The sequence below is a fragment of the Brienomyrus brachyistius genome, chromosome 11 (genome assembly GCF_023856365.1).
Source record: "Brienomyrus brachyistius isolate T26 chromosome 11, BBRACH_0.4, whole genome shotgun sequence".
Lineage (NCBI taxonomy): Eukaryota > Metazoa > Chordata > Actinopteri > Osteoglossiformes > Mormyridae > Brienomyrus > Brienomyrus brachyistius.
This window is the reverse complement of record NC_064543.1, coordinates 23221436-23245594: the sequence shown is the minus strand read 5'-3', so window position 1 is coordinate 23245594 and position 24159 is coordinate 23221436. Positions and strand designations below refer to the sequence as shown.

The window sequence follows — 24159 nt, the reverse complement described above, 5'->3', positions numbered from 1 at the left end:
CCTAAAATGCATTGTTAGTTGGGTTAAGTGGTTTGTGATAACAGACATCTTACCTCATACACCTGCCACATGAAGCGAAAGCACAGAAGAAGAGAAAAGAAACAAAAAGACACAAAACACAACACAGATTGAGTCTGAGACATGGCCAGGTCGTTTACATGCAGGTGTCTGACTCTAAATCATTTAAAAAAGGCTGAATTACACATCAAGACCTTTTCTGCATGTGAAAACTTCTCGAAAAAGTTTAATTTAGAAGAATCCAGAGAACCAAAACTTACTCTGGCCCAAGCTAGAGCCCCAAGTTCTCAGCTACAGTAAGCAGAAATGGTGCAAACAGTTAATTCAAAACACAAATCCACAAATCAGTTAACACCCTTATGCAAAGCCAAACCTTAAGGCCATCACAAAGTGGTTCTTAGCCTCTCTAATACACAGCTAAAGCCAGGAATCTAGGTCTGAACAACAGAACACACAGGCATCTCACTGACAATGAGAGGAAAAACCACCTGAGCTCAGTCACAAACTGACTCATCCACTAAGATCCCTGCAATGAGCTCCAGGAGAAACAAAGGTCAGAATCCTGGGGACGTTAGAGCCCATTAGAATGAAGCATAATGTCATAAATGATCACAACGTCAGAATTCTAATATGGTACAACTATGCACTACAGCATAAATGATTGGCACAGAGCTGAATGGGAACTGGGGGATATCTGCACTGGGTCTTCTGGTCCTCCAGTCGGTTTGCACTTTGCTCAAGCATTATGATTAGGCAGCTACAGAAACAGCTATCCTCATCAGACAGTACCATAGGAGCGCAGAGATTCCAAACAACTAAAGAGGTCTTTAACCATGAACTATGATCGGTCCCTGATCTGTACGTACACCACAATATAAGAAAGGAAACCCTTAGTGGTTATGATCAATTAAATTCAAGCCATGGGTCTGATGTCACAAGACTGAAGCTAAACAAAACCTCAAATACCTTTGTGATTTGTGTTGCTTAAAGAGATCGGCAAGAATGTTATTCCCTTCTCAATGTAAGATTATACTGTACACAGTTAATGTTTTGCCACTCCAGTGCAGGACCAAAAAACTCTGCTACTAAAAACCACAGTCGATACAGGGACTGGTAACACTCGGTGCTACAGTGAGACACACTGTTGCATAATCATTAGCTTACCGGGTCAAATCCTGTGTTTGGGAGAGTGATGCCACCATTGGGACCTTAACCCCAGTTGCTCGAGGGGTGATGGATGCAGGCTAAACCAGGGTTCTGACCCCAAGACTTATGTGTCTGTGTGTCCCATGGAGAGCGAGACAGGTGAAAACCCAATTTACTCATGAATGAAGTATCACTATTCTATTCCTGAAGAAGGCAACTGATCAGAAACATGAAGATGAAAGTCCAAAATGGTAGCATCTCACATAAAATCTCTCTTTGTTAAAAAAAGAGTAATTTCAAGGGCTGTGTCTTGAGGGCCACTGGTAAATGATAAACAGAGACAACTTAGACACTGAACAGCTCAGTGAGGTAAATGAGAGATGGTACGGAATAGGCAACAGATTCAAGGACAAAATGACCTGGTTAGAACTATGAAGTGAGACCTGAACAGGGGGGGCGGGGAAGGCGGCTTGGACTCACCCAATTCTTTTTTTTCTTCTTGTTCTTAGCGTCTGGGTCCACATTGCTGCCCACACTGGAGTGGCTGGTGGCGCTGTTGATGCTGGAAACGCTGTCCGATGAGTGCTGCCTGCGTATGCGCAGATCCGGGTGCGGCGTACCGTTACCAGAGGCTGTGAAGGGAGCACACATTATACATGCTTATCATTTCTATGTTTCATATTAGGTGAAACATCTGACATTCATATCTCCGTTTACACAATGACATAATTGCAGCTCTTCCCAACAATTTTGTCCTGAACCTGTGCAATGAGCTCCTATGACTTGACTGTCACGACTCAAAGCCCAGCCCAAGCAGGAAGGCATCATATCAGCTTTACAACTTCCCTCTTACTTGTTTGTTAAAAAGATATACAGGAGACACATGCTGACAGGAGTACGTAGAAGAAAGCTTAATAACCAACACAAAACTCTTTTTGTTGCAATTATTGAAGTTATAAGAAAAGTAGCAGCACTTTTAATACATTTCTTTGTTTGTTGGTTTCCTCGGTTTTAGCATAGAAATTAGCATCTCGCAGTGCTCCATTCTAAAAGAGATAACGAGCTGCATCCAGAATTACGTACTTACACTCCAATCATCAGGCTAAAAAAGTGATCAGAATGACTGAAACCCAAACAGTACCCAGAATGCCCAGTTGCAAACCACATCCGGCCAAAATCCAATAATTTCAGTGGCATGAAGGGGTGTAGCTTTTGAAGAGGTAGTCGACCAAACTAAAGGTAAAACTTGATGACACTCAGATGTGCATTAATTAATGACTGTGCTTAATGATCGGTGCATAGAGCTGCTGCACGCTCACCTTTACCGCTCAGCTCAGGAGTGTTTATGACGCCGTTAATGGCGGCCTGCGCAGCAGCATTCTGCTTCTTCAGGAACTCGATGGTCTTCCTCAGCTCATTTAGCTCAGAGTCCTGCCAAAAAGCATGAGATTTCAGGCCCAGATAAGCCCCTTTGCTGAAGTGTCCCACACAGTGTCACCTTCTGTTAAATAACTGGCAACATGGATGTGACCTGATCATAATGAGCAGTGAAGCAACTGGATTATAGATTTTGCTGGGATCTCTCCCCTTACCTTCTGCTCTGCTGTCATGGTGAGGCTCTGGAGCCGGATGGTCATGTTTGCCAGGCTCTGCTCGAATGCTGCCACCAGGTGAGCCTGCACACAAACCCCAATTCACTGTTAGCCTGCCTGCCCAAATGAGTGTCTTCAATGCCATGTGGTTGTAAGCATGCTGCATGAAGGAGTTTGCATAACAGCTGTATCCTAGCCGCTAGAGTACTGAGAAAGTGTGTGTTCCAGGGAACACAGGCCCACACAAATGCTTTCATACTTCGGTCTGCATGCTCTGCTTAATCGGAAAGTGGCAAAACACCTATGCTGTTTTCTGCTGTTCTTAGTTTCCCTTTGAACCTGTGGATAAAGCTAATAATGGTACCAGCACCTGGACAGGTGTCGGTTAGCAGCCAGACCTGCCAAATCACCCATGAAACAAGGGTGGGATTCTGTGATAGCTGCCTGTTTGGGCTTGGCCTCCATAAGCCTACAAAGGCTTCAGAGCAGCAGTCTTCTGCCGTCACACGGAAACTAGTATCACATAGAAAATCTGAGACTATATGGTGCAGCTGAGACACAGAGAGCCTCTCCTGGAGAAGAGAACATCCACCTTACTGAAGCGATAGAGAGACCCTCGATGATGAGACAATACACGTCAATATTAACATCCTGGACTCTCAACTGTTGCCTTTCTCAGGTGCAATAATTTATCTTACATGCAATAATTCATGCACAATATTCCTCCTATACGTCCACACTGTGAATTGTAGTTCCTATTTGCCATTTATTTATTTTATCATTTTTGTCCCTTAAATTTTCTTTAGGTTGTACAATTTTACAGCGGTTTCTACAGGATGACCCAAATGTCAATAAAGATATCTTAGCTGGTATCTTGTACACATATTCAGTATATATTTATACACAGTATATATATATATATATATATATATATATATATATTATATATATATAAACATAAATCCATTACTGGAACATATGTGGAAGAAACCACATGCTTTTAAAAAAGCACACCCAAGGTGTGTGTTTGGAGGTGTGCTGATGAATCAGAGCTGGAGTGGCGAGTGAGGCCAGGCCCAGACAGAAGCACCATTGGGAAATAAGTTAAGGGATCACTGCAGGGAGCTGACAGATGCTGACACATGTCCGATGTGTTGAGACAGAAGCGTAGGAGAAGTGCTGCACGGTGTGCGGGGGGGGGGGGGGGCTCTCTGATTCACCTTTATGCTTCAGTAATCTAGGTGAGTCACAGTGAAATGGCCCAGAGAGATGGGGAAATAGAGACCTTTCAGGCATCCAGCTGCTTGCCGTGTCAGAAGCATTAAAGCGCTGAGCTAAGGCGCTTTACAAACATGCAGCTATAAACAGGGGTCATATATCAACTGACTCTGAAATACCACAATTATCAATTCAAAACATGTAACTGCAGATTGGCTACATGAAAGGGGCTGATTTTTGATTCATGCATAAGCCAGGAGATGAACTGGCCAGTTCTGAATAATCGGAAAACCGTAGAGGACTGATAATGCTCACTGCAGAACGTTTAACTCTGAGTTCAAAGGAGCACAGAACCGCAGTAACGGATCTGGTGACAGGTAAGCCTGGGTTCTGCAATGTACCATCATGTGTGTCAGTGACACATGCAGCAAGCGCCGGGTCTCATGGAGCGGATGGCCTGTAAGGGGAGCGACTTTCAGCCTGTTTCTCTCAGCACAGCCACTACTTACACCACCTGCTACACCGGCTGAGATGGACACTTAGATGCTCATTAAAAGGAAACATTTTATTGACAGGTATCATTACAAGGTAAAGATTAATTGAACTTTTCTGGCACTTCTGAGTGTTCCTTGGGTTTTGATAAAATCTACCCTATAATTCATCATCCAGTCAGAAACAAATCATCCCAGAACAAACACTACACCCAGTACACTGACAGGCACTACAGACACGAAGACAGACATTATTCTGTGTCTGAGAGTTTTGGCTGATCTGGCAACATGTGTGACTTGCAGCAGCTCTCATGCATGTGTAAGGCACTGACCATGCGTTGTCACTTGCAGTTGCATTTATGGCTGCATAATACTGGACAATTAGCCATTTTTATGAAGTAAAACAGGAATTCAAAATTCACCCAAAACAAACCACAGCCAAATGGAACTTATTATCTATTACTGGTGGTGATTTCACGCGTTTTCTTTTTGTATTAAGCATAAAAAAGTTGTAGCACGATGTGTTTGATTTTATTTACCTTACTTGACATTGCACTGTGCATGTGCCGTACAGTGCATTGCCATGACGATGCTGAAATGATATATTGTGCAGCACTGGATCCACGTAATTACTAAATGGCTTTTGTTACTTACATTTGCACTCAGCTGAGTTGTTAGGGCAGACACCTTTTCTTGGGAAGCGTCCAGCTCCCTCCGGAGCTTGCGGATCTGACAGTGAGAGACACGCACATTTAGTAAACATCCACACCCACTGACATGCTATCTGTATGACACACAGCTATGAGAGGTGAGCCCATGTGGCCAAACAGGCAACCCTGGAACAAAGCAAGGGGAAAAAAGCCAAGTTTCAGATGAACAAGGTTATATGAAATGGCTAAACAGACTTACCTCTGACTGTGACTTCTCTTCAGGCTGCAAAAACAAGAGACACAGGTGGAAAAAGATGTGAAATGGACAACACATGTAGGAGCGCGCTCCAGGAACTGCACACACAGACATAGCATATTCCATTTCAACCCCAGGCTACAGAAGCACACAAAGTAGAGCAGCCCAGGAAAACTGTAACTTAGTACTAAACTAACGCCCCGGGTGCAATATTTCCTCTAAATTAATAGGTACAGGATACAACACAGCATAATTAGTGGATCTGCTGATTCCATATCTGCTTGTGGTAGAGGGGTGAGATTTACAGCGTTCTCTCTTATTATACGGTCCCTGGCTGAACAATAAAACTTAGAAGAAAAAGAAAGACTCACACAAAACCAGCTGAATGGCTTTTGAAATGCCAGTCAGTCAAATATGCCCCCCCACCCACCCGTTATGATACACCTCCCCCATACGGCTCAGATGACAAACCCCCTGGACACATTCGTACTCATCGCATGGATTACACGCTATGTCATTTTTCAGCAGGACAGAGTTTTAAAAATACAGGAATTATTATTAAAACAGTTTTGTCTGTTTTGGTAACAATGACACTTTACAGCTTGTAAAATAAACATGAATATTATATGAAAATGATCAGTTTTCGAAGCAGCTGTCAAACCGGCCCCAGGAGCCCCAAATCCAAACACGGGGGGTGCTCATTACAGGCCCCCGCCACCTTCCTTGGTTTATTCCATTCAGCTCACGTGGCGTGAGAAGGGGGGGGGGGCAAAAAGATGCTCTCTAAGGTGCCACCAAGCCAGCCCCCCCCACCACTATTAACAATAGCTTAGGATGCAGGTGTGACTGTGATTGGGCTCGTCAAACATCGGGAAACATGCCAAGACGGCACAAAAACCCACAGAGCAGCTTTCGCTACACTAACACACGCACATCCGCGTCATGCCTGTCACTGCACATTTCTGTGTCATTCTGTATCAACATTTTCCATATTAGACAGTTTCTAGCCCAATCTGAGATAATCATAAATACTTCTGATAATTAAACTAAATATTAATTATGAATAACCTCCTGATAAATATAAGTAGGTAAATCATTTTTCATTGATAACTAGACTTCAAGTACTTTTATAAGCTCATCAAATGTACTGAATTATTTCGACTCTGCAGCTAAATAACTCCAAAGTCACTCCAAAGCATAAATAATTACAAAAAAAACCCAAAGGCTACATGTAGCCACATTGATTAAATCTCAATCTCCAAAGCAAAGCTGCCCTACCGTGGCTTCCCAGGGCTTGAATGCGCCTGTAACGGAGACGGCAGCCATCATTTCCACCCCCACCACAGCCTGCTTCAGGCTCTAAAGCAGCGCTAACATTCAGCAGACCTGACAGAGCAATCTTAGTCACCTACGCAGCCCAAAACTCGCTCTGAGAACAACTGATGACTGCAGTGTGAAGTCAGTTAGGGTAACAGTCATTTCGCCGGCTCATGTTCATGTGGGCGGAGCCAATGGGCCACGTCTTTGGGGTGCTGGAACCAGTCGGCATAGCATCGTTCAATCGGGATAATAACTAGCTGTTATGAAAAGCTAAGCGACGGTAGGCAGCCTTGCCAAATGCATTCAATTACTCCTTTTCTGGATTTTCTCTGAGCGCTAGAACTGCCAAAACATTCAATAAAATAGAACACACTAGAACGTGCATTTATTGGACTGTGATTCATTATTCAGTTCACCTCAAGTCTTGACAAGTTTAATACAGTTTTTTCCAGTGATGAACAGGTCTTCGAGGCTCCTGTGTGCTGCATATAGAACCAGGCAATGCAAAAGGCCTAAAAAGTCCATGAGATTCTGGTACTCTATTAAACTGGCAATTCGCGTCATTTTCTAGTTGAAACGACATAGGATAATCATACCACATGGAAACTCACCGTGGAGTAGATTGAAGAGGTGCTTGACACGAGAGAGAGGGAGGAGCCATGAACTGGAAAGATCAGAAAGAAAAATAGCATCTTAATGAGTTCGGAGGCAGTAAAGAAACTGGTTTGATTGATGCAGCAGGACTTGATGGCCCGCATGTCATGACAATCATCATCTATGATGATCATCAAAATTATCTTCCATTTATGCCAAAGTAGCCCTTTTCTTGGTTTGTGCCACACGTGACAGCTTTTGGTCACACCCCACATCTAAGAGTCCTTGCCATCCCGTACCCTTAGCCTACTCACTATAGCTGACTTGCCTTTTCCAAGATGTTCTGACCCAGTCATCTGACCATAATGATTTAGCCCTTGTCAAAGTCATTTAGGACTTCATCCATGCCCATTTCTACTGCATTAAAGATGTCAGCTATGAGAACCGCATTGCTTGCTTCACACTAACACATGCTCCATAAGTGTGGTCATAAAGTTTTATACACATATATATATTTTTTTGTTCTGCCCTCAGAAAATTCCCATGAGTGCCTGCGTGCTGCTTTGAGCTGCAGCCACATAATTGGCTATTTGCACTAATCAGCTGGTACACCTAATAAAATGGCCATGAGTGTATATAATGAAATATATAAAACATAAGCAATTAAGAAGGATTTGCGAATGTATATAAAATTTCCAGTTAGTGTGTTTCTGAGGTAAAATGGCACAGAAAGGGAAGCAGCACCATTATGGAATCCTTCACCAAACCCCCGTCAACAGCCCTATCACGCGTGACGAGATAAGTGAGCTTTCCTCCTGAGCGCTGCTGCGGGAGGTATTCCCTCTCAGTCCCAGTGTGAGCTCCCAGTCTCATTATATTTCCTCACCATAAAAGTTCATCTTTAACCTGGCCTGTAATTAGATATCTTCCTCAGGAAAGAAGCCAGCCAGAGAGAAGGCAGCTGAAAAGCGGCAGAGTCAACAGCCAGGCGTGTAATAAGCGATCTGCCCCCCAGGTACCAGTCAGCTATACCGTGTCAGCAAGTTCACACCCTCCTTTTCTCATCTCTCTACAGGGGGATACTGGGTCGCCTTTAGGTGCAGGGTGAAGTGAAAGGAGAAGCACGCTAGTGAACACCGAGCTGTGCAGGACTAAATACTAGGACCATAAGCTCAGGCACGGTCCACATACGGAGCCAATCACCATGCTTGTGGCTATGGCCTTATGACTGCAGGTAAGACAGCCGTATCAACACTGGGCTGCAACGAAAGAGCATGTCTTTGATGGGGGGGGCGATGCAGGATTTTTCCCACATTCAGACACCAAATCCCTGAGCTACTATATGAAATCAACACCTGCACGCAGTCAAACAAGAAGCCGGTCTGGTGGATTTAAGCAGACAAAACGGAGCTTTTGGGCCTGGCCTCAGTCCAAATGATAAAAGCAGTTTGCTGGGATGGAGGGGGGGGGGCATCCAAAGTTCCACTTCTCGCTTGTGGGAACATCTCCGAATGCCACCATGGTATTATTATATATTTATATTCTCATCTATTTATTCAGCAGATGCACAAGTACAACAGAAAAAACAATCACAAGTATAAAGCTATCAAGGGGCCAGCTTGGCTGCAAGTCTAGCAGAGCGTCCAGTGCATGACCTGCAACAAGTGCAGTTCAGCACTGGAGCAAGAGCTGTAAAAAACACAGTCAGGAGCTAAAATCAGAAAGAACAGTGAGATCAAAACATCAGGAGGACTTGGTTCCTACTAGTCAAGGGCAAAATACAAAAAAAAATTATCCAGTGGTGTTTGCCTTAAGCTCACACTTGCTTTGTATGAAACATTAGGCTTAGTGCCACACTGATGTCAGCATTAATGGGCTTTTGGCACTGACCCTCCTCAAAGCCGTCGCGGAAGGAGCCAGAGCGGCTCATGGTTCGGGTCTTCTCATCCAAGGACATGGAGGAATTGCGCAGACGGGCATCGCTATACGGGTCGTAAGGGCCGTCCTGATTGGACAGGCAGTTGGCACGCAGGTTAGCCAGGCTCATTTGCGTGGCTGCTGTGGGGCTGCCTGCAGGGACACATTGTAAGAGAGACAGATGGCTCAGAATCACTCAAAGCTGGGCCAGCGAACGACAAGGCGCACGGTGCTCGTACACTGAGGTGGGCTCCACACCATCACACACACATCAAGACAGATCATCATGAGAAGGAACTCTGACAGACTGAATAAGGATGAGCCAATAGTTATAGGTCATGCATACATCATGAGAGGAGGCAGAAAAAGGTACTTTAAAATACCTCTGTCAATGGTGTCCCTGGTTTGAAAAAGACTGAATAAGTTCAATGTTGTTTTGCCTGATTATTGGAAAAGAGGCTTGTATGTGTGTCTGGCGAGTGCTGAGGGGGGGGGGGGGGGGGGGGGGGGCACGACGTACCGAGAGGGACGAAGTTGAACCGCGTCGCTGATGGCGAACTAAGGCTGGACCCGGGGGAGAAGGGCGAGTTGCTGGCAGACTCCTGCAGGCCTCCCGCGGAATGGGAGCGTAGCCATTCCTTGGCATCGTCGTGGCTGCGGAGCTGGGCTGGCGGACCATACCTACGGAGAGCATCGGGCTAATGAACAGGCAGGCGTGCGGCTGACTGGGCGTGGGGAGGCCGCTGTACAGCTTCTCTGGGTCACACCTAGTGGAGCTGCGCAGCAGCGACTCTCTAAAACCTTCTAATAAAGATAATTCCCTAGCCGGGGGGCCGAGGGAGGGCCCCTCTCGCACAGGCTTCAGCATGCTGGCGTGGAGGGAAGGGTAACGCGCAGGGTGAATCACGCAGAACCTACAAATGCGGCCAGCACCACCTCACAGCAGCACAGTGTCTGCTGGGTCATTAGAAAGCCAGTGGGCGTGGGGGGGGGGGCGCTCTGAAGGGTGTGGGGGGAGCCAAACAGCTGGAGTTCCGTGTTTATTCAAACTGGCCAGACATGGTTCACGATAAGCCGCTTCTGACACATGGAACAATGAACAGGAGCGAAGATATCCCTGAGGTACGCAAACAAGCAGCACAACATGCTCTGCTCTGCCCTGCTCTGGCGATGCTCGCAGGCCTCAGATGGGGAAGCAGGGGATGGGGGGGTTTTACAGTGTTACGGATGACTGTTGAAAATTTCAGCAGCACACACCAAAGCCAAACGAAAGTTAAATACCAACAAAACGTGATGCTTAAAGCAAACATGCAGTACAGTGTGACAGACTCCATTACATCAGTGCGCAGTGACTGGCCACACAATGTTCATGCTCCCACGTCCAAGCTGAAGAGAAACGCAGTGAAAGCAACACAAAAGCAGGTATTTCAGCAAAAAACAGGGCTGGTGGTTGGGGGTATGGGGGGATGGGGTTCATTAATACCTGAGTCCCTTTCTAGGCAAGCTGTTGCTATCAAGGTGGGGGTCACTAGAGGTGAGGAGGAAAGAAGATTGAGGCAAAAAAAAAGAAACTTCTTAGAATGAGAGGAACTGGAAAAAGAGTGTATAGTTAAGAGGAAACAAAGCAGGGACTCATGAGGTCAGCATGTAACATATGAATACAGCAAATAGGCTTCGACCTGCCATCCTACTCCTTCTGGGAATTTCACTGGGAGTCTACTAATCAAACAAAAATGTGGAATCAAGTCAAAGCAGCCCTATTAGTCAACAATATGATTTTATGAGCTAATTGTAGGATTTGATATATGGGATCCTTTGTTCAGCAGTAATGTAAGACGGCTGCTAGAGACTTAAGATGAGCGATTGCTGAGTCAACAGTTTGTTTACTTTGGAATGCAAGTCTATGCTTTTCTCAACTCTGCTCTTATGAAACGTGTCACTGTCAGGAAGCCAATGGTGCTGCAGCTGCTGGGGTCAAAGAGTAGAGCCCGACACTCAGGTTACTACACGTGTTCAATCATACATGCATATAATTTCAGTGTGTCCTTTACAGATGTTTAAGACTCTTCAAGGGCAAGTGCACAGACACTAGGGGTGGGGGGCTTAGCTGTCTGTTCCATCACAGGCACTTCCACACTTGTACATGAGCTCCACATGACAGCAGGACGCTTGACGAAGACATCTTGCGTGCCATCAGGAAGCCAGTGAAGTGATTGCTGACGAGGAGCTGTGACCCTGAGAAGGTCAGAGAGCAAAGGCCATGCCCCAGACAGTCCTGGAGTCACACAGTGAGAGGTGGAGGCCAAGGGGGCAAAGGCGGCAGGTTCTGTCTCTTTTAGATGTACTGTAAGATAGTGGGCTGTACTTCTCAGAAGGAATGTGAGGGCAGGGAACTGGATGCAGTAGGACCTGCTATGCTACTGCGGACCCTATGGAAGATAGCTTCCATTTATATTTACCATAATTCCACTTCAAACCCCTGCAATCATGCTATATAGTTTCACAGAAGAGTAATACAAAATAAAATCATCATATTCAGGCCAAAATCGATCTGAAGTTATTTTACATGTCGGCTGCAATATAACTCAAGTCAGCAGGTGGTGCCAAACCAAGCTGGGAATGGAACAGACAGCAGTAAGGAGATGCCTTTGTGGATTAAGCTCAGCTCGACAAATCACTTCACACAACAGGACACGCAGAAGCCATAGTGTTAGCCACAAAGGTACCAGGAGCTGCAGGCTCCTTCTGCCACAGATGTGTTTACCTGTCCTGTTTCCGGGGTAAAGTGTTTCTGCTGAATTTGGGACTAGCGGAAGGGGAGGAGAGGGGACTGTGGGATGGGGGTAGACACAACAGAGAGAATTAGTCAACGGAAGCGGGAGATGGAGAGATCAACATGACGACGGCCTTGTGCTACACGCTAAAACACCATCTAAGAGCCACAGAGACACAACAAGGCTACCTGCTCATCACTGCTTACAGACCCCATTGAAAATGTAAAAGTTACATCCACCGTTTTAGCCAGGCCTGGGTCGCAGGGGCAGCAGTCTGAGCAGGGCTGTCAGAACCCCCTTCTACCCAGCCACCTCCTCCCGCTCCTCTGGGGGAATACCTACGTGTTCCCAGGCCAGCTGCGAGATATAATCCCATATACTAAATATAATATATTAAAAAAATCTGCCTTGTTGTAAGGGCACTATGGGAGAAATGGTCTGGTCACAAAACAGTCTGCACAGCTCCCCGCTCACCTCTCCGACATGCCGGTCTTGACGCTGCTGGTGCGGACAAAGGTGCCCAGCGCATCGTCCCTGCCGGAGCTGAGGTGGCCCAGACCGGCGCTGCCCATGGAGACGTCAATGGACTCGCAGCTGGTGTGCAGGCTGCTGAGCGAGGGGTAAGCTGGGCCGTCCTTGCTGATACCGGAGGAGCTGCTGGCCGTAGTGGCCCAAGTCAGGCTGTTGGTGGGAGCCGAATAGGCCGAGCCTGGGCTGGAAGCCAGAGAGGAGTGGGCGGGCTCGCCACAGGCGCCCCCCGGGGCTGAGTCCAGGCTTCCCTGATGAGCCATGGTGGCGTGAGGGTTAGAGATGACCGTGGAGCTTTTCATGGCGTCTGTCTGCTTGCCTGGCTTCCCCCCAAAGAGCCTGCATCAAGACAGGAGTTGCAGAGTAAGGGAGAATCCATATAGTACAGAAAAATGGACTTCACTCCTGGTAGCATAGCACTATTGTCAGAGGGCACGACCACTATGAGAGAATTTATCAAGTGTAAGAAAAACACACTGGACTTTGCTCCAGTACAATTTTTTTTAGACGTCTTCACACAACACAGGATCATTTTGGCGTAATGATGTCTTCATTGTGCTCCTGACCATGTGCAGTTCCCATTTAAAAAGACACATGCCAGCGGAACGGCCAATGATAACACAACAAGTGTAAAGGGCATCACCAGGGCATTAGCAGACCACACCCCAAAGATGATTGCTGTCATTATACACTAAATATAAGATAAGTGATTGGTAATATGTATATCATATGACATATCATTAAAAAATGTTACGGAGAAATCTTCATTCATGTCGTTTGGTGCTACAGTATTTAAGGCAAAAATATATCAGGCTTCCTCTCTAAGAAGACAGTTCTCTAAATCTCCCCTCTGGGGGACTTGTTGATTATCTCCAAACCCTCAAATTGTAAGGAATTACTGTCATGACCCACTGACTCATTTCTGTTCACATACTCTGGTTTTAGGTTGTCGCTTAGTCTTTTTGATAATATAACCCACATGGGCATGACAGTAAATATACAACAAATGTGGACAGACATGTGACTACCTCTTACCTTGAACAATTTATTTGTGTGGGGGTGTATAAAACATTTTTCTTTAAGCGTGCTATTGCAAACAACATAATTTAAAAAATTCAAGTCGCCCTCTGGTATCCTGAAGGGGAAATGACATACAGGGGTATGGAAATAAGAGTGTACAAGGCGGTCTCTCAGATTTGATGCTCTTTTGTAGCAAAAAAGGCAGCAGATCTCAGAAGACATGTATGGGAGAACCAGGAATGCTTAGGAAGGTCAGTGTTACATCAGCCTGTTAAATTCAAGTACAGCGCATTAAATGCATTACATTTATTTACAGTAATATTTATAGGAAAACCCAAACTGTAATATTTTTAAAGCAGTGCTTAATAATGTAGATGACAGTGGCTGAGTGACAGTTATAATGGTCATCTGCTGCTGCTGGGAACTGAGAGCCAGGGCAGACACTGGTCAGGATACTGGTAAGGATACTGGACCATCTCAGGGTATGTATGCATCCTACAGACATCAATGTGTGTCAGTTCTCAGGGCCGAGCTTATGGTCAACTAGCCCAGGGCCACACTGCACAACAGAATAAACTGCACTGTACACTGTATAGTGTAAACTGTACTACACTGTATAGGCTTTATCCTATCCTCAAGAAAAACAGCCTCTTGGCATATGCGCACATCTTTTACCAATCTTTATTTTCTTTTGTCTGCTAACTTGATGCTCAGTGTTTCATTTCCTGCTATCATGTGATTTAACTGGAGAAAAAATGAGCCAATTTCCAAAAGCCACAATTTCTGGTAAATTATTGTGCAAAGTACAAAGGATTCTGCTCATTAATAATTAGAAGAACATAAATGAGAAAAGAACCAATTTATCTCCCAATGACTTCACGGACACCTCTGTTTGTGTGTGTGTGTGTGTGTGTGTGTGTGTGTGTGTGTGTGGGGAGGGGGGGGGAATGGCTACTCATCAGTAAAATCAACAAAAGACCACCCCTGAGGCTAATGAGAGCAGTGCCCTCCCTGGCTCTGAGTCATGCTTTGAAGCAGCTGCTTTGGATAGTTTCAGATAACAACCCCAATAGTGTAAAAACAGACCCACCAAGGCTGTCAGAAGGTACCCAGAGCAAAGCAAAACAGATGGATACAAGTGGATATAAGGTGGAATTGAAAAAAAAAACTCTTTGTTAAGAAACCATTTTAGGCAGCAGCCTGTCAAGAGATTTATGGGCACTGAGGTACCAACTGAGGCACAAAAAATGGCACAGAGGTACCAGGATGTCACCATTGAGTGGGCATATACATTATTTAGGTGGGCAACAACAAAATGTTACTTTATAAAAATATGGCATGTCGACAAAGGTGTAGTTTAATTCTTGGGGGGGGGGGGTAATAGGAATACATGTAAAGGATCCAGGTTTCGGGGGGGGGGGCAGGGCCATTACCCCATGAAAAAATGTATATAAACCCTGTAAGATGAGCATTTGTATGATGAGCTACAGAGGAATACTGGTTTTGGTTTGAATCTTCAGTATGCGACGGCAGAATACAAGGCACATGGGGAACCTTGCAAATCATGCAAACTGAACAGTGCATTGCTAATATTTTATAAGAACCAGAGAAAAGAATGAATAAGAATTAAAGGTATTAACGATTTTAATTGGATTGCTGAGAACAGCTTGCTACAAACTGGTCTGGAAGTTCACTTAACCATGTCTGTACTGCACGTGTGAAGAAGTGTTGCTGTTTGAGGATAATTTGAGGATAGCAGGAGCACTGACTAAGCACAGCCACTTCAAAACGGCCATTTAGGAAATGATGACCAGCAGTTTCATGACTAAGGACAAAATTACAGAAACTATGAACGCTCAAACAAACAGCTATAATGGTGATTTTTTTCACTGGATGGACAGATGATTCTGCTGAGTGGGCAGAATCTCTGGGTGGGCAGCACCCACCCCAGCCCACCAGTAGATACACCCCCAAAATACAAACAGCAGTGACACCCCTCAAAGTGAAAGCCTCTTTACCTGCGCAGTGTGGGTGAGGACATGTCCACGTATTTGCTGGTCTGCTGCCTGCCGGCGGAGGGGGCAATGCCTTCACCCTGCGATACAGGGCTAGCTTTGATAGAGCTACAGGCAGCTCCGCCTTCTGTGTCGGAGGCTACACCCTTTTCACGGTCTGTCTGATTGAGAGGCTCGCGGGCGCGCAGTGCCGGGAGGCTGGCTGCCTCGATGCTGCTGGTGGATGAGCGGTTGCCATTGCGGGCACTGGAGCGGCCAGGCCGGGGCAGACTGCGATACTGCAGGTTGGCACGGGTGCCCACAGGCATATAGCTCTCATCCTGCACTTGTGAGCCATCCATGCTGGCTTTACGGCCCACCGACCGTCCCCCCGTTAGAGCTGCCGACTTGGGTATCTTGCCCAGTGTGGCTGAGCCGCCAGTGATAGTCGCCCCACTGGCTGTGACGATGGTCACCCCTCCCGTCAGTTTCTTGAAGCCGAAAGTATTCGTGGGGGTGCGGGCTGAGCTGGAAGGGGGTTTCTTGGACTCATCTCCACTGCTGCGGCCAACGTCTGAGGGCGAGCGCTGGATAGCACTGGAGTGTGACGACAGGCAGCCCTTCTCGGACACCTTGGCGTCGTCAGTCTTACCTGCATGCAGAGAAAGTGTACCACTACTTATGCATTTATTCCAAATCCTAATCATCCTTGCTGTTTAAATCACTCATAGATGTGCTTATGAGAAATTGATTTACGGTAGAAACAACTTATAGTGATCACAGTTGTAGCGATCAATTGCGTATATGGATCAAATAGCTTCGGACAGAATCATTCCTGTACAAATACTGTTTAAATAATTTGCATATAGTAATCAAGTAGTCTGCTTACAGTGTTAATTTTGTTTTTTTTTTTAATACATGATAACTGAAAAAATTAAACTATGGTCATTCTTAAAATTAGATGGAAATCTGCTTGAGACATAAAGTAAAATAATTTGGTTATAATGATCCTCTGCTTATAGTGATCAATTTTGCCCTTACAGACATGATCACTGCAAGTGGATTCCACTGTACTTTGAACTCCTTGGATTGGATTTTTTTCTGATATCATGCAGCCATAATACTAAGTATGAAATACTAACTAGTTCAAGATATCTAGCAACATGTAATGCAACATTCAATATAAGATAAACTGATATGTGGCACAGCAAAGTAACAATAAAATGTGGAGCAGTAGGTAGAATATACAGAACACCGCAGCAGTATTACAAATTTAGCAACTTGCTGTGGAGGAAGCAAGTGTACAACATTTCATGCCACAACCTCATACAAACAAGTAAGACCAGAAATGAAGTACCCGACCAAGATGGTATTTTCGCACTGCCCCATGGTGGAAATAACTTTTAGTCCGCCAGATTGACATAAACCACACGTGCAAGTATGAACAGCAGTGCCGCCTGCATAGTGACAACACGTGTAAGTGCATACACTGCATGTGTAGAGTATATCATCAGCAACCCGATCTCTCATTAAACAAGAGAAGCATCTTTTTGCTGGATGTGGAGATGTTTCAGCGCTCAGATTTCTAAATTGTTTTTGTGTTAAGGACACAGAAGCACCCCAGACGTGCACGTACCAGCCCCCTGTGCCTTGATCGCAGCAGAACCAGACGTGGGTGGGGTCTTGGTCCGGGGTGCTGTGATGCCCACCTGGGCCGTCATGCCGCGTCTCCACGAGCCCGTGTGGGAGATGCCGGCCATCTTGCGGCTGGACGTGCTCTTGTCGGACTCATCTGAGACATCGGAGGGGTTGCGCCGCCATTTAGATCCGGGATCAGTCTTAATGCCGCTGTCAGAGCCCCCATCTGACCGCTTGATATCGTCGCTGGACCACATCGAGTTGCACTCCACAACTGAGTGCTTCTCTGCATCCGTCTGTGGCTGTGGAACACAGAATCATCCTTCAGATTAACCTGCTAGCTTATTAAAATGCATGAGAAAAAATGAGGGCTAGGAAATGTATCACCTTAACACATAGCATTATTTTTAATAACGTGTTATTGCTTCTGTGATTGATTTGACATATGTATCATTTAAATATCCATCCATCCATCCATCCATCCATTTTCCAAACCGCTTTTCCTACTGGGTCACGGGGGGTCCGGAGCCTATCCCGGAAGCAATGGGTACGAGGCAGGGAACAACCCAGGATGGGGGCCAACCCATCGCAGGGCACACTCACACACCATTCACTCACACATGCACACCTACGGGCAATTTAGTAGCTCCAATTAGCCTCAGCATGTTTTTGGACTGTGGGGGGAAACTCGAGTACCCAGAGGAAACCCCACGACGACATGGGGAGAACATGCAAACTCCACACACATGTGAACCAGGCGGAGACTCGAACCCGGGTCCCAGAGGTGTGAGGCAACAGTGCTAACCACTGCACCACCATGCCGCCCCTAGTTGCATTTCATCGTAATTAAACAAATAAATCGGTAAGATTATCATATTTTTTTTATTCACAGCCCTAGAAAAAAACCCATTACTTCCGGTGAACCCAAACCTAGATGATTCAACTTCAGCCTGAGTAGTGCCTTGTTTCCACCAACACAGAGCCAGTGCTGGTGCTGGTTCCTGCTTGGTGCCTTTTGAGAACCTGCCGGCATTTCCACTTGTTACAAAAAAGACTGGACCACAGATGTTACATATGCAGAAGTGAGAGTAAAGTAAAGGTTCATATGAAGTCCATTTTTTTTGGATTTATTTTGATTTGTTTCAGATTGCAAGTTTTTATAAGCTGCAGAACTGAAGAAAAACTTCAGAGTATGACTCCTTGCGCTGTGTGTCTATTGCCTGTATCCACTTTTGTTTTCTTATAGGTTTCCACAGAATACAAAAAACAATGTAACATTATTCAGCCAATAAACTGGCAAGTTCTTCCACTACTGGCACCTGCGATATTAGACAAAACTATATCATTTATAGATTGGTTTTTCCATGCATGCAGAAGGTCTGGACAATAACCCATCCCACTTTCGCCGACGTTACGGTTCGAAATTCTGAGACCAGCTTCTCTGTGGTGCCATACTGGAGCTGTGTTTTCTGGCCTAGTTCCACGTTTGGAAAAAGTCCAGCACCACATTGGTGGAAACAAGAGAAGATGTGCAGGATATATCAATCATGAAGGCAGGCTTCACTATAGCACCTTTCGATGGTTTCTGGTAACTGCTCCTCGCTCACTGCATTACAGTTCGGGCACAAGGCTGGTGTTTCGCACACTGAGACTGCATGCCAGCCCAAACGGCATAAGCACGCCACCAGCTGTATGGTCATGAGAACCTCCTTACCTCTGTCTCCTTGCACACATCTGCACTTGGTATCCACAACCTCCACACAACAGTGACCAGCGATCACTCACTGGCTCACTAGTCACCCTTTTACGTGTTCTTTTTGACATACATTTACCTGAGGAAAAGGTTAATCTGTTCATTGACCTTGCATTTTGTAAAACTGTTCGCTAGAAAGCTGTTAAGTTTCGGTAAACCATTAACATTTTGTGACGACAAATGAACAAGCTTCCACACAAACAGGCACAAGAAGTTCTAAAGCTGACACAAGGACAGCCAGTGTAAACAAAGGCACAGTGAGCGAGATATCAGCAAACACGGCACTGCCGCTTACTGTGTCAGCTAGAAAGAAAGACTCTCAAAGACCGGACATAATGAGCTGCACAGACTGGGCTCTTACATGGGCCTCTAATTAACCAAAGAAACTTCCTTCAAGACAACTTTCATAATCTGGTAAAGGTCCCATTACAACACAGTTATTCTTTATTGCCCATTCAACAGACTTTAAAAAAATATGTACCGATGAAACAGTTAATCGATTTCTCATTTTATCAGCCCAAAAAAAATAAACGTATATAGTGCACTTGAGAGTCCGTGGGAATAATGCAGTTCTATAAAAGGCAACAGTTTTCACAGTGCCAAAAATGTGACTCTTGGCTTTGTAGAAAGGCTTTGGTGCCCAACTTCATTTGTTTCCATTCATTCCAGTTGCTGTCTGGCACGAGGGAAATACAGGCTCCACATAAAAGGGCCGTGAGGTACCTGTGACGTGCACATGGAGGCATAGAAACCATGCTGGCCAAAGTTCTGCACCCACTCACAGTGGCCTATCGCCAGACACACCAACCCTCATTAGGCTGCCATGGTGAAGTGTTCAGAGGCCCTTCAGGTAGACAAACATAGTCACTGTTCTAAGTTTCATCTGACTTCAAAAAGGCGATCAAGCAGAGGCCAAGCAAATGCTCCATGCTCAGGACAGACACCATGGGCTCCATTAGCAAAGACTGCCCTTCTGCCCCCACAAACATGGTTGTGAACCTGTGATGTTTGAGAACAACGTCAGCTCAGGCAGGCAAAATGTCTAAGATGAGGCGCAGAAGTTATCCTAAAAAAGTAAAGAGCTTTATAGTAAAGCCCCCAACCCTGCACTCCCCCCACCCCACCTCCAGGTATCAGTGATCTGAGAGCTCAGGTACATCTGATCACCATGTGGTGGCTCCAGTCTCCTCTAAATCTCATAAAGTTTCGGAACATGTTCAGAACTACCAGCATACTGAAACTGCCATAAAAGCTCCATAACCCACCACAGTAGCCAAAGAAAAGCACAAAAGAACTAGAATGAAAAGGGTTTTTACCATAACATTGCAATAAAACTCATCAGTTCCAGAACTATTGCTAATTGTTCACCATCAGTCGGCTCCTCTTCTTCAAAACAAACCAAACACCTGCAGCTGGACTTTCTGAACATCTGATTAGTTATGTGAGCTTAAGCAGTAAAAGTAAGAGAACTCCTTTTTTGGAGTTCTGTGCAAAATTACATGACTGTGTTGGTGCTCTGCTCATGTGCAGTGGTGATGTTATCAGAGCACTAGACTGGGAACAGGCTGAATGCAAACACAGTCTGTAAAACCCAAGAGAGCAGCGGTTTCTGCTTTTAAGGTATTAAAATGTCACCAGGAGTAAATGCTTTGTTTTAGCCTTGAATTAATGAGTATCGCACACCTGACTTTTAAATTTATCAGCCATGTAAAAATATTGGTTGAGACAACTATAATGTTTCTCTGAGTCTGACGTTGGTCACTTCCAGCTGTGCACGCAAAAGCAACAACATCTTGCCCATCAGATTTCCTGCTTTGGTCATGTTTGCCAGTACGGTTGCCACAGAAGGTAACACGCTCTGTGACAGTCTTGGGAAGAGCACAGCATTACTCACCTGTCCGTCTAAGGCCTTGCGCGTGGCAGCAGGCGTGTTGGCATAGGAGCTGATGGAGGAGCTGGTATTAATGTCATCGGTATCCACAGTGTCACTGATCCCACTGCTGACTGAGCTGCTGTCGTCCCAGCTGCAGAGAGAAGGACACATTCACATGATGTGGGGGTCCTTTAAAACCATAGGGCATCACCTCCTTCTCCACCAACCTGCTGACCCACCTCTGTGTGTGGGAGGTCAGCTTGGGAGGCTGTGCAATAACTTTGAACATGATGTTGCTGACAGCCTTTTGCCCCAATATCTGCCCTCCCAAACTGACAGTCCATGACACTGGTCATTCACAAAGAAAGGTTTTCACCAGGCAGGTCTTGAACTAGCAATGAAATGGAAGGATCCAAACCACAAAGTATATTAAAAACCATTAGGAGGAGTGAGGAACAGCCATTCCCATCCAATGTGCAATAACATGTTTCTTAACACATGTAGCCGCTAGCAAGACATTTTATAAGAGAGGCATAAAAAATGGTTCACTACTGAATCAGTCTTTCACAACCAGGATGGAATCTGCATTGCGCTTCCTGGATCTAAAGTTCGACCATTGGACAGATTCTACTCTCCAGTACCCCAGCATAGACCTTCCCAAGGAAGCCTTGGAGTGTGATCTACCTGAAGTTAAAGATTGGGACCACCACTCCAGCCTGCTAATCCAAAGGCACCAACTCCAACCTCTATTCAACGATGAAGAGGTTTTTCAGCCATGATAGCTCAACAACATCAAGAGCATCGAGCTTAGAAGGCCTCCTTCTTCAGCTTGATGGCTTCCTTTACTTCTAATGTTCACAAATGGGTACCGGGGTTGCCCCTATGACAACAACCTTCCAGACACCGCTCTGCACAGTCACCTCAGCAATGGAGGCACGGAACTTTGCCCATTTGGGCTCATTGTCTCCAGCCTCCCTAACAATGCAGGAGGAATTCTGCTAGAGGTGTGAGTTGAAGATCTTCTGGACAGGGGCCTCTGCCAGACACTCTCAGAACACGGTCTGCCAGGTATTTTTCCCGCCATCTGCTCCAATTCACTTCCACATATTCACCCATTTCCATTGATCTCTGTGCCTCGGTAGCAACCAGTCAGTCTATGCTGGTTGTTGGGGCTGGGGGGGGATATACTGTGAATAATTAACAACAGCTGCAGCTGAGCCGACCCCCACACACCTGCCGACAGCCAGGACGGCGGACTCCTTGACTCCAGCTTGTTGGGCGTAGCGGTAGCCTCCAATAGCCAATCAAACACCAAACATCTTCCCCTCATCCCCCATCTAATGGGCCATAAGGGTGCTTGCATGCCATCACAACCTAACCTCCAGTCTTATAGACTGGATGGATGAGGAGATGAGCTGTTTATATGGTGCTGACACCCAACCAGTGATACTGGTTTTTAACAAAAATAGGTGGGGGGGGGGGGGGGCAGGCTTATTTGGTCTGTTGCCGAACCTGAAGGGTGAATGCAAGGTGGGAGGATCAAACAGCCTACTGATTGTTGCCTGAATGTGGGATTAGTTAAAAACCGAGAAGTAAAAAGATCAATGGACTATCTGTGAGGCAGGAAATCGAGTGGCTTTGTAAACAGGGCATTAAAAAGGACACAGGAAGGCAAAGGGGGCAGCGTGGCTGAGCCTGCTGCTGGCTATGTTTAGTTCACACCACAATCGATTTGTTCTGGTAGATTAGCGCGACATGGAGAACTACTGGTGGGCGTGGTCTGTGAGCAACAGCAAGCTACCTGGACAGAAAAGAGGATAAAGGCTTTTTAACCAGAGTGGAAAATGGCATCATTGTGGGAAGAAATTAAACAAATAAGATAAAACTACAGAGATGAAAAGAGAATGGGCAGGAGCGGTGTGCTCTGTGTTCCAGTCCAGAACATGTCTTCTGTGAGCCTGGTGACTGAGGTAAAGCAGGCTGTCTGGCGGTGTGACAGACAGAGATTAAGAGAAAAATTTATGAGCCTTGGGCAAGGACCCAGCTCTTTCTAAAGCCTATCTGTGCACGAAAACTCAGCGGAGCACTACTTCGATGAACTAAAGACATGACCCTGAGTAAGACGCTAATGTTAAAAATAAATATAGCCAAGACAGTCTGAATACTTGAAGTCACTGCTGTCTCAGCAAACCAAAAGACACCAAAATGTCACTCATTTACCAGCAAAAGCATTTCAGAAATCAGAAAAAAACCCAGAAAGAATTACTGTATCCTCTCTATACTTCGCTGTAAAATAACCACAAACTTTTTGTAAGCAGCAATCATTACTTCCAGGGATTAATTCAAGACAAAATGAAAATTCCTCAGATATTCCCTGGGAGGGAAAATGAGCATCAGGTCATAGAAAGGCAATGTCAAAGGTTCCTATAGTTCACCCAGAGCCGATGAAGCCTGTCTAGGACTAAAAAAGTGTAGCCCTACCTGGGCCACTGTGCCGCTTGAGGAGGCCCTTCTCAGGCCGTGTCTTTGCCTGGCGCAGACCCCTGCTGCCACCACTCGCTCTGTTGGCGCTCCTCACTCACTGTGGGAATCGGCGGGAGAGCGAGGGCTAGGAGCAGATCGCCAGCAAGCCCGTAACCTGATCCCCATGCCGAGTTAACCAGCGCAGTGCTGGAGCTCTTAGGACGTATGCAGCACATAACTTATCGGCAAACGCAGATAATATAAAAACACAAATTTAAAAATCACAGAACTGCTCTTGATTCTAATAAAGCTCAAGCTTATGGGGCTCCTCTCTCTTTCTCATTGATCTGTAGCACTTCAGTCTGACTACAACCTGTCTGTTAACAACATCGGACACTCCAGAAAAAAAATTAATAAAATTTGGTCATTAAAATGTATAAATAATGTTAAATGACAGCAGTAATCAGCAATTCAGATAGGCAAGGTTTTGTTTACCTTCGTAGTCACAGAAGAAATTTTCAAAAAAATAGTTTGTAGCCCTGGTCAAGCTGCGTCCTCGGTGTGAAGGAGAACCAGGTCCACTAAAGGGATCTTTCATGGAAAATCAGGCAAGTATCGCAATGACGCTGCGACACAAAGATTCATTCTCATCATCTCCTCAGTTCCCTATTTATGACGACTGCCGTTACGTGAATCTGGAAGTGTGAAAAAGTTCCACTGGACAGCCTGCAGCACTCTACGACTCCTAATCGCATTATTTCGGTTTCTTGGTCCGACTAAGAGGAATTTGATTTAGTATGATTTCAGTCGGACTAACATGCTTACATATACTTTAAAAGTCTGGTTTTAGTCAGACTAACACAATAACTGGATTTTCTTAGTGTGTATGTAAACATAGTGAGTGTGTTTCTACA

General features: G+C 45.6%; 1 protein-coding gene across 3 annotated transcripts in view; it reads right to left on the bottom strand.

The window, feature by feature from the left end:
* nav2a (neuron navigator 2a) overlaps positions 1-24159 on the bottom strand; it is a 98184-nt gene that overhangs the window by 10665 nt on the left and 63360 nt on the right. For 2 of the 3 annotated variants that reach the window (XM_048969622.1, XM_048969623.1), the window contains 14 exons: positions 20804-20933; positions 17155-17458; positions 15543-16170; positions 12451-12843; positions 11967-12032; positions 10686-10730; positions 9723-9883; positions 9176-9355; positions 7303-7355; positions 5375-5398; positions 5120-5194; positions 2757-2840; positions 2484-2595; positions 1645-1796 (listed from right to left, as the gene is read on the bottom strand). In XM_048969622.1, coding sequence (XP_048825579.1) covers positions 1645-1796; positions 2484-2595; positions 2757-2840; positions 5120-5194; positions 5375-5398; positions 7303-7355; positions 9176-9355; positions 9723-9883; positions 10686-10730; positions 11967-12032; positions 12451-12843; positions 15543-16170; positions 17155-17458; positions 20804-20933 — 2407 coding nt within the window. The remainder of the gene's footprint in view (positions 1-1644; positions 1797-2483; positions 2596-2756; positions 2841-5119; positions 5195-5374; positions 5399-7302; positions 7356-9175; positions 9356-9722; positions 9884-10685; positions 10731-11966; positions 12033-12450; positions 12844-15542; positions 16171-17154; positions 17459-20803; positions 20934-24159) is intronic. The other variant, XM_048969624.1, reaches the window with a different exon arrangement.